General features: G+C 38.8%; 2 protein-coding genes across 2 annotated transcripts; both read left to right on the top strand.

Moving 5' to 3' along the window:
• Positions 1 to 826: 826 nt before the first annotated feature.
• Positions 827 to 1663, top strand: LOC119220552 (cytochrome P450 2K1-like). Its single transcript, XM_062566012.1, has 3 exons — positions 827 to 1062; positions 1168 to 1309; positions 1497 to 1663. The coding sequence occupies exons 1-3, from the start codon at positions 919 to 921 to the stop codon at positions 1646 to 1648; spliced, it is 438 nt and encodes a 145-aa protein (XP_062421996.1). The 5' UTR covers positions 827 to 918; the 3' UTR covers positions 1649 to 1663.
• An 852-nt stretch (positions 1664 to 2515) lies between these two features.
• LOC119219938 (cytochrome P450 2K1-like) lies at positions 2516 to 7117 on the top strand. Its single transcript, XM_062566002.1, has 9 exons — positions 2516 to 2817; positions 3400 to 3562; positions 4097 to 4252; positions 4338 to 4498; positions 4669 to 4848; positions 4955 to 5096; positions 6075 to 6259; positions 6495 to 6636; positions 6714 to 7117. The coding sequence occupies exons 1-9, from the start codon at positions 2521 to 2523 to the stop codon at positions 6914 to 6916; spliced, it is 1629 nt and encodes a 542-aa protein (XP_062421986.1). The 5' UTR covers positions 2516 to 2520; the 3' UTR covers positions 6917 to 7117.
• The last annotated feature ends 1472 nt before the right edge of the window (positions 7118 to 8589 follow it).

The raw sequence follows: 8589 nt of genomic DNA, 5'->3' as shown, positions 1-8589 counted from the left end.
TTTGGTGGCTTCAACTATTTTGAGCTGATAATTAGTAAATACCTGCATATTTATAATGTCGCTGGTAACCGTATTATGAAAGCAAAAGGGTACTTGAGGCAGTACTTGATCTTCAATATTATTACACATCAAGGGTGTTATGCCCGACGCTGAGTGGATTAAGAACAGCCCCTTGTTACCTCATTGCTTAAATATGCTGTCATGTATGACCTTTGACGTTCATCATTGAACTTTTTACTGAAATATTCCTTAAAATATCCAACATGAGAATATATGTTTTTGTCTAAATAACGTTTGACAAAAGTACTTTATTTCACTTCAGGGAATGGAATCTTAGTTGGCACCGGGGAATCATGGAAAGAAATGAAGCGTTTTGCTCTGAGCAACCTGAGAGACTTTGGGATGGGCAAAAAAGCAGCAGAGGATAAAATCATTGAGGAGATTCAGTATCTGAGCGATGTGTTTGAAAGACATGAAGGTAACTAGTCTCCTTTATAGCATTATGTCTTCACAAGAATTTCATATTGGAATTTCTTTTTTACTTCATTCGTTTTTTCTTCATAGGTCAACCCTTCAGTAATGCCAAGTCAATACATTAAGCAGTCTCCAATATCATCTCTTCAATTGTCTTTGGCAGCAGATTTGAATACGGTGATGAAGAGTTTAAACTCATGGTATCCCGAGCAAATGAAAACATTCCGCTTGCAGGTTCTTCAATGCAGGTACCACTTTGTTTCTTTTCATTAAATAAACTATAAGATGTACCTTTTGTGGGTTATAATGAGAATGACAGACTAGGTGGCATACTGACCGTTTTTTAACTGTACCTTCATGATAAATAGATAATAAATAAAATGCTGAACCTTTTATTCTCTTTAAATTCCAACAGTTGTTCAATATGTTCCCGTGGATATTTCGATGGGCGAGAAACAGGATGCGTTTCAAGAGGAACGTTGCAGAAAACAAATAAAACGGCTGATCGGACGTCTACAAGAAACCTTGAATGTTGAGATGTGCAGAGGATTTGTGGACTCGTTCCTAGCACACAAACAGAAGCTTGAGGTATTCAAGTCAAGCGTGATATCTTGATAAAAGTTTTTTCTTGGCACATTTACAACACATCCCCATTATATTCCTACAAAAAGTATTAATCTCTTCCCTGTTAAGGATTTGAAGATTACGGATTCACACTATAACATTGAGAACCTGGTGTCTACTGCTGGCAACCTCTTTACAGCTGGTACTGATACGACAGGAACTACACTGAGATGGGTTCTGTTGCTCATGGCCAAATATCCCCAAATTCAAGGTAAGTAATTTGCTTAGACCTGAGATGCAGTCCCCAACTGTAAAGTTGAAATATTTCAACTTAAACTACTGTGTCTAGAGTGTATATATGAAAAAATAAATTAAAAAAATAATCACGTTTAAAGAATGCTTAACTGCTGCTTTGTTTTTAGTCACCGTGTCTTTTCTATTTATTTGGTCATTTCCAGACGAGGTCCAGGCGGAGCTGAGCAGGGTGGTTGGAGACCGTCAGGTGAGGGCAGAGGACAGGAAAAACCTGCCCTTTGCTGACGCTGTCATCCATGAGACACAGAGATTTGCTAATATACTTCCTAGAGTTGAGCCGGATACTCGGTTGTAACGAGTATCGGGTACGGATAAAGCACTTCTCCCGAGTACGAGTATTATACGAGTAATACAAGTCAATATCTGTGCTCGCATTCTTAAGCACCACGTCTTAACAGCATTTCCATGCTGAAGCACCTAAAATAAGCTAGCACCTCGTGCAGTTTAGCTTCGTGACTGTCAAGTTAGTGGCGAAATCCTCATCAATATCTTTGCAAATATGGCTCTTACATAGGGGGGGGGGAACTGCGCACTGAGATGTGAACAATTGTAAACGTGATGAGGGCAATATATAAAGTTCCATTCACCGGCGTTTCTTCCTGCACCATGATTCCCATTTCTGAACCACGAGATAGTGGGGACAGATCGGACCAGCACAAAGTTCTCACCATCCCACAGTGCTCTATATGGCACTTTGCGTTTTATATGCCGAAATTGTAAATAAATGCACTAAAGTGTGTATTTGACACTTAAGTCATTAGCACACATCTGCAAAAATGTTTTTAGATTTTATCTTGACCTGTTGCCAGGATCTTTCCCAGTCTTGTTTGTTCTGTGCAAATTATTTAAGAAAGATAAAAAATAAACAAAAACTTGTGATATCAAAGCCTTGTCCAGCTGTGTTTTATTTATATTCTTTAAATATATATATATATATATGTATATATTTTTTTTACCTCCGGGTAAAACACAGGTGCTGGTCTTTGGCCTTGGATGGAGACCATGATCTTTTGGACTATCAGATGACCCAGATCACCATGTTTCCCTTATCTAAGAGCACACTCTCTTCCATACTAAGGTAGAAGATTGTTGCAGTTTTGCCAACAGTCCCCTGGAGTGTATTGCAATGAATTTAAGTTGATCATTAACTACTAGCAAATTCAGGGGATGTACATGTGTCAAGTTAAAACAGAGCAAAGCTTCACCTTAACTCTCACACTTATAGATCACAAAAAGGATTCTCTTTGTTGCAAGTGTGGCTTACTTGCTGTGATGGAAAACCTTTTTCTGCAGCCTACCAGTACAACTACTCTACTGGTAACTGCTGGGATCCTACTTGTCTTGTATGTATTTTTTACCAACTTTGATCGGAAGAGGAAGGAGCTTCCAGGACCGAGACCACTGCCCCTGTTTGGCAATTTCTTTCAGCTAAATCATAAGTCACTTCACAGTACACTTTATGAGGTAAGAAAGCAATACAAAATTGGCTATAAACTGAACATACACTGCTGTTGAAAGTGTGGAATCACCCGTGGATTTGATCCCAGTTTCAACTTATTAAATAAACGGCAGCATTGGGACTGAAAGGTAAAATCAGTACAACCCTGCCTAAACGCATGAAAGACCACTCAATATATAGTGCTCCTCTCAGCTATCTCTCTCTTTTGGAAGGCATTTAGAAACTTTTGTATATGTATTGTTTTAGGAATGGGATATTTAATTCATATTTGATTAGAGTTGATGATTGTACTGTTGGATATAACATGTTTTGTCAATTTACTGCAGCTTGATATTATTACCATTATATAGGCAAAGGTTAAAAGTAAAAAATGGTCGACAGCAGGTTTGTGTTTTGCAGAAAATGAAAGAATCACACTGTATGTAATATTAGATAATATACTAGAAAAATGAGTATTTTTTTTAAGGCAGTACTGGAATAAGTGCACTTGAAACTGATTTGTTGTTTTTCTATCTGTGGAGACTAATGTAGTGCTTTAAATATGGCTTTTTAAAATTGTTATAATTACTGCTTCTTGTCTTTCATAGCTTTCCAAGAAATATGGATCAGTGTTCACGGTGTACCTTGGACCCCAGAAAGTGGTGGTTCTGGCTGGATACAAGACCGTGAAGGAGGCACTGGTTAACCATGCTGTGGAGTTTGGAGAGAAACATATCAGTCCGGTTAACCATGACTTTAGTGGTGAACAAAGTAAATATTACCTAGCTGATTTAAGTAATACTCACTCATACTTTAAGATGGTTTAGGGCAGTGGTTCTCAACTTGTCTGGCTCCGGGACCCACCTTTACCCCTTAATGACAAGCCGTGACCCAATTAGATCGGTCAACGGGGGGGGGGGGGGGAGGGGGAGGAGTTCTAATTGCCGCGCTGACCGAAAACATGGACGGACGAGCCGGAAAAAAAGACGAAACTCCGCTGCAAGTCCCTTCAAAATAAAATCACTGGATGATTTATTTATTTATTTATTTTAATTTTCCCATGAAAAGGCCCGCGACCCACTACAAACGGGTCCGCGACCGACCCACTAGTGGGTCCCGACCCACCAGTTGAGAAACACTGGTTTAGGGGACACCCACATTTGATTCAATCACAATTTTAACATCTCACAGCTGATAGTATACAGCTTTAATAGAATAGAATAGACCCTCTGTACCTCTGAATATTGTAACCTGAATTTATTATAGTTGAAATAATTTCTCATGATTATTACCATTTTTCTTTAGGAAATGGAATTATTTTTGGCAACGGAGAATCGTGGAAAGAAATGAGGCGTTTTGCACTTACCAACCTGAGAGACTTTGGGATGGGCAAAAAAGCAGCAGAGAATAAAATCATTGAGGAGATTCAGTATCTGATTGACGTGTTTGAAAGACATGAAGGTAACTGGTCTACTTTATAACATTATGTCTTTACAAGAATTTCATATTGGTATTTCTTTTTTCATCATTCTTTTTTTGTTTATAGGTCAACCCTTCAGTAATGCCAAGTCAATACATTATGCAGTCTCCAACATCATCTCTTCAATTGTCTTTGGCAGCAGATTTGAATACGGTGATAAAGAGTTTAATCTCATGATATCCCGAGCAGGTGACAACGTTCGGCTTTTAGGTTCTTCTTCAATGCAGGTACCACTTTGTTTCTTTTCATTAAATAAACTCTAAGATGTACCTTTTGTGGGTTATAATGAGAATTACAGACTAGGTGGTACACTGACCGTTTTTTAACCTTGTACCTTCATGACGAATAGATAACAAATAAAAGGCTGGACCTTTTATTCTCTTTTAAACTCCAACAGTTGTTCAATATGTTCCCGTGGATATTTCGGTGGGCGAGAAACAGGATGCGTTTCAAGAGGAACGTTGCGGAAAACCGAAAACAAATGAAACGGCTGATCGGACGTCTACAAGAAACCTTGAATGTTGAGATGTGCAGAGGATTTGTGGACTCGTTCCTAGCACACAAACAGAAGCTAGAGGTATTCAAATCAAGCGTGATATCTTGATAAAAGTTTTTTTCTTGGCACATTTACAACACATCCCCATTATATTCCTACAAAAAGTATTAATCTCTTCCCTGTTAAGGATTTGAAGATTACGGATTCACACTATAACATTGAGAACCTGGTGTCTACTGCTGGCAACCTCTTTACAGCTGGTACTGATACGACAGGAACTACACTGAGATGGGTTATGTTGCTCATGGCCAAATATCCCCAAATTCAAGGTAAGTAATATGCTTAGACCTGAGATGCAGTCCCCAACTGTAAAGTAGAAATATTTTAAATTAAACTACAGTGTCTATAGTGTATATATGGGTTATTCCTTTATTTACAATCCATGACAATTTGTTGACTGAAAGTAAACAATGAATAAAATGCTGTGACAAAACAATCTGGAGTTTGACGGTCAAAAGAAATACTCTACAAACAGTTAGCTTCACAGGGAGGCCCTGCTAGATTTAGCTAGTTAGCTAGCTACTATCATAGGAAAAGAGTTTTTCTATACTCTTGCTCCCTTTCAATTAACTCTAGATTAAAATATCAATTAAATGCATTCTGCCCATGATGTAATCTTCATTTAAATACTGTTCCACCTCAGAAAAGAATGTTTGAAGGAAAGGCATTAATTTATTCATCAAAGTGACTTGTTCTACTGGTCTGAGAGTTACACAATATCATTAATGTGGTAATTTTCTTTCATGGGCAAATTATTTGGAGGTAGCAATAGCAACGTGTTGCAAAGGACTTGGTTCTTGGTAGTTGGTCAAAAATAATCACTTTACTATTTCTACAGAACTGATACTGCTAGCTACCGTAATAGGAAAAGAGTGCTTCTATACTCTTGCTAGTATTTTAGGATTGCAATTCTGCTATTTACTCCCAAACAGTAACTTGAAACTACAATTAACTTTAGATTAAATTACAGATTGATTGTGCATGTACATAATGTAATCCTTATTTGAATGCTGTTACACCTCAGAAAAGAATGTTTGGTCAAAATGGAAAAATGTACCATGGGCCAAACATTTTGATGGAGCAATAGCAACGTGTTGTGAGCTGTATTCAATCAAAGGACTTAGTTCTTGGGAGTTTAGTCAAAAGTAATCACTTTAGTCTTTCTAGAGAATTGGTGATTAAAGCATGCTTAACTCCTGCTTTGTTTTTAGTCACTGTGTCTTTTCTATTCATTTCATCATTTCCAGACGAGGTCCAGGCAGAGCTGAGCAGGGTGGTTGGAGACCGTCAGGTGAGGGCAGAGGACAGGAAAAACCTGCCCTTTGCTGACGCTGTCATCCATGAGACACAGAGATTTGCTAATATACTTCCCATTGCTTCGGCTCACCGAACCAGCACAGATGTGACATTTCAGGGCTATTTCATAAGAAAGGTAAACAGTTTTCTTCTTTTTGTTGTTTTACGGCGGTTGGCATCCATCTTATTGGTGCATTACCGCCACCTTCTGCTCCTGAATGTGGATCAGACAATAACCCTCTTTACCCCAAAACAAAAGTTAAACCGTTGTTAAGGTAATGCTGAATTGTGCATCTGGAAAGCTGTTTAAAGATACTAGTTCATACTGCATTTTAAAACATTGTAATTATGATCAATGTGTCTTTCTCAAGGGGACCCCCGTGTTTCCTCTTTTGACATCGGTTTTGTGGGATGAGAGTGAGTGGGAGACCCCACGCACCTTTAATCCTGCCCATTTCTTGGACAAGGACGGGAAATTTGTCAAGAGAGATGCCTTCATGCCCTTCTCTGCAGGTTAGTGAACCAAGCCAACACTTCTTTCCAATACCAAATTACACCTTTCAGATTGTCTAAAGGCTGTTCCCTCACAGGACGCAGGGCGTGTCCTGGAGAAGGTCTGGCCAAGATGGAGCTCTTCCTCTTCTTCACTTCCCTCGTACAGCGCTTCCGTTTCACTCCTCCACCTGGAGTGAAAGAGGAGGATCTGGATCTGACTCCAGCAGTGGGCTTCGTCTTCTCACCTTCACGTCATAAGCTGTGTGCCGTCAGTCGTGAGGGAATTCAAAATGAGTAGATGAATTCATAAGTAAATGGGATAACAATTATTTAAATACAGCTGCACAATTTTAATAATTAGTTTCAGTAAAACTGTCTCCAATTTTAGCGTGAGGGATAGATCAGAAAACTCTGAAGCATGAATTGACTTTTCTCTCTCGGAAATCATCAATGTTTAAAAAATTGATTACCTTAGACAATTGAGATTGACTGCTTTGGTGTCTATTCAGTCCTGTTGTCCACTCGAAATATGTTGTAAAATGATGTTTGGATGTTTGTTTTTTTTCCATGCAGTCTCGTTGTTAAATTTAATGTCAATGACTGCGAATTTTTCATTGATAATAAAATTAACTGTTTTTCAACTATTCAGTTATTGACTTGAGAAATGGCTGCCAAAACATGATTCTTGACTCTAAGTCACAGGAACTTCAGTCTTCAAGGTCCTTTTGTCCTGAATGAGAAGATGACAGCTTCTTATCCCCGTAGTGACGAAACCTTTAAACAAATGGAACAGGTGACGATACGTTTTAATGATTTATTGCAGTCCTTCATATACTTTTTCGAAATATTTGACTACAAAACTGGGATATGATCACAAGAAACTTGCACAACGTAATCCCAGAAAGCTGCTTTTTGAAGAAATGGAATTGTGGTGGTGGCCGTGGTTTCAGCTCGGCTGCAGGGGGGAGAAAGGGGGAGTGGCTCGGGGATCAGTGCCAGGTGGGAACAATTGACTGGTGATGATTGATATGTGTGTGTCCTCCCTATTTAAAACGCAGTGAGGCGGGCAAGTGAGGGAGGGAGTACGAGCGAGCTGGACGCCGGCGGGTTTTATAGAGCAGAACCTGCTAAATAAAAACACATTTGGTGACACCCTGGTGTCAAGTTCCTCTGTCCGGAGCCCGACCAACCCACACCGTACAGGAATTATCCATTAACTAATTCAAAACTCAAATAAAAACCCAAACTAACCTTCAAAATGTTGACCCTTTGTCAGTGGCCCAAAGCTTCAAACGATGAACGCCACTACTTATTAACTAACTAGTTCCTTTTGTTACTAGCCCTCACTTTACTCACAAACACTGTGATAAAAATCTTGTGTTTGTTTGATCCATCCTAATTAACTATCTGGCTTTTTCAACCATGCAGTTGCTCTGACGTGTTGGGTTTTACATTGATGTGAGCAGAAAGCCTGGTGATCAACCGTCACTATTTGAGGAGTTTGGGGTTTGTACTTGTCAACGGTGGTGAGTGTGTTAAATTTGGTTGACAAACCTTTAGACTGGGCGGTGCTAACAGTTATAGATTAATCAAACTGTTGATCATTTCCCAGAGCATTGTACTGTCATCAAGAACTTACTTTGATGTATTGAAGAATGCTGTTGATAGTCACCTAATGAATTAATGCACTTTGAATACACGCTGACCTTCCACATCCTTCCATAGCGTGCATCTAAAATTAAATCGATGTTCATTTAATGCAGTATTTTCTTTAACTGTTAGAAAAATTCTAACTCAACACCCTGCATAAGAAAAGTGCGCCTTCTGCTGGAGCACATTTTTTTCTTCATTTATCAGAATTTATGAATAGAAAATTACTCTGTCATCAATTCCCCCCCCCAAATGTGTTTTGATATTGTAGGATATTATTTGAGTTTTGTATTAGTTAATGGATAATTAACTAATTCAACA

The sequence above is a fragment of the Pungitius pungitius genome, chromosome 12, assembly GCF_949316345.1.
Source record: "Pungitius pungitius chromosome 12, fPunPun2.1, whole genome shotgun sequence".
In the NCBI taxonomy this organism is placed as follows: Eukaryota; Metazoa; Chordata; class Actinopteri; order Perciformes; family Gasterosteidae; genus Pungitius; species Pungitius pungitius.
Note: the sequence above shows the minus strand (reverse complement) of the source record. Positions and strands in the feature narration are given on the sequence as shown.

Excerpts from the sequence above, each read along its gene's own strand:
- LOC119220552 (XM_062566012.1), top strand. The coding sequence starts at position 919 with ATGGGCGAGAAACAGGATGCGTTTCAAGAGGAACGTTGCAGAAAACAA. Across the intron at positions 1,063-1,167 it reads CACACAAACAGAAGCTTGAG|GATTTGAAGATTACGGATTC; the intron begins GTATTCAAGTCA and ends TTCCCTGTTAAG. Across the intron at positions 1,310-1,496 it reads CAAATATCCCCAAATTCAAG|ACGAGGTCCAGGCGGAGCTG; the intron begins GTAAGTAATTTG and ends GGTCATTTCCAG.
- LOC119219938 (XM_062566002.1), top strand. The coding sequence starts at position 2,521 with ATGTACATGTGTCAAGTTAAAACAGAGCAAAGCTTCACCTTAACTCTC. Across the intron at positions 6,260-6,494 it reads AGGGCTATTTCATAAGAAAG|GGGACCCCCGTGTTTCCTCT; the intron begins GTAAACAGTTTT and ends GTCTTTCTCAAG. Across the intron at positions 6,637-6,713 it reads CTTCATGCCCTTCTCTGCAG|GACGCAGGGCGTGTCCTGGA; the intron begins GTTAGTGAACCA and ends GTTCCCTCACAG.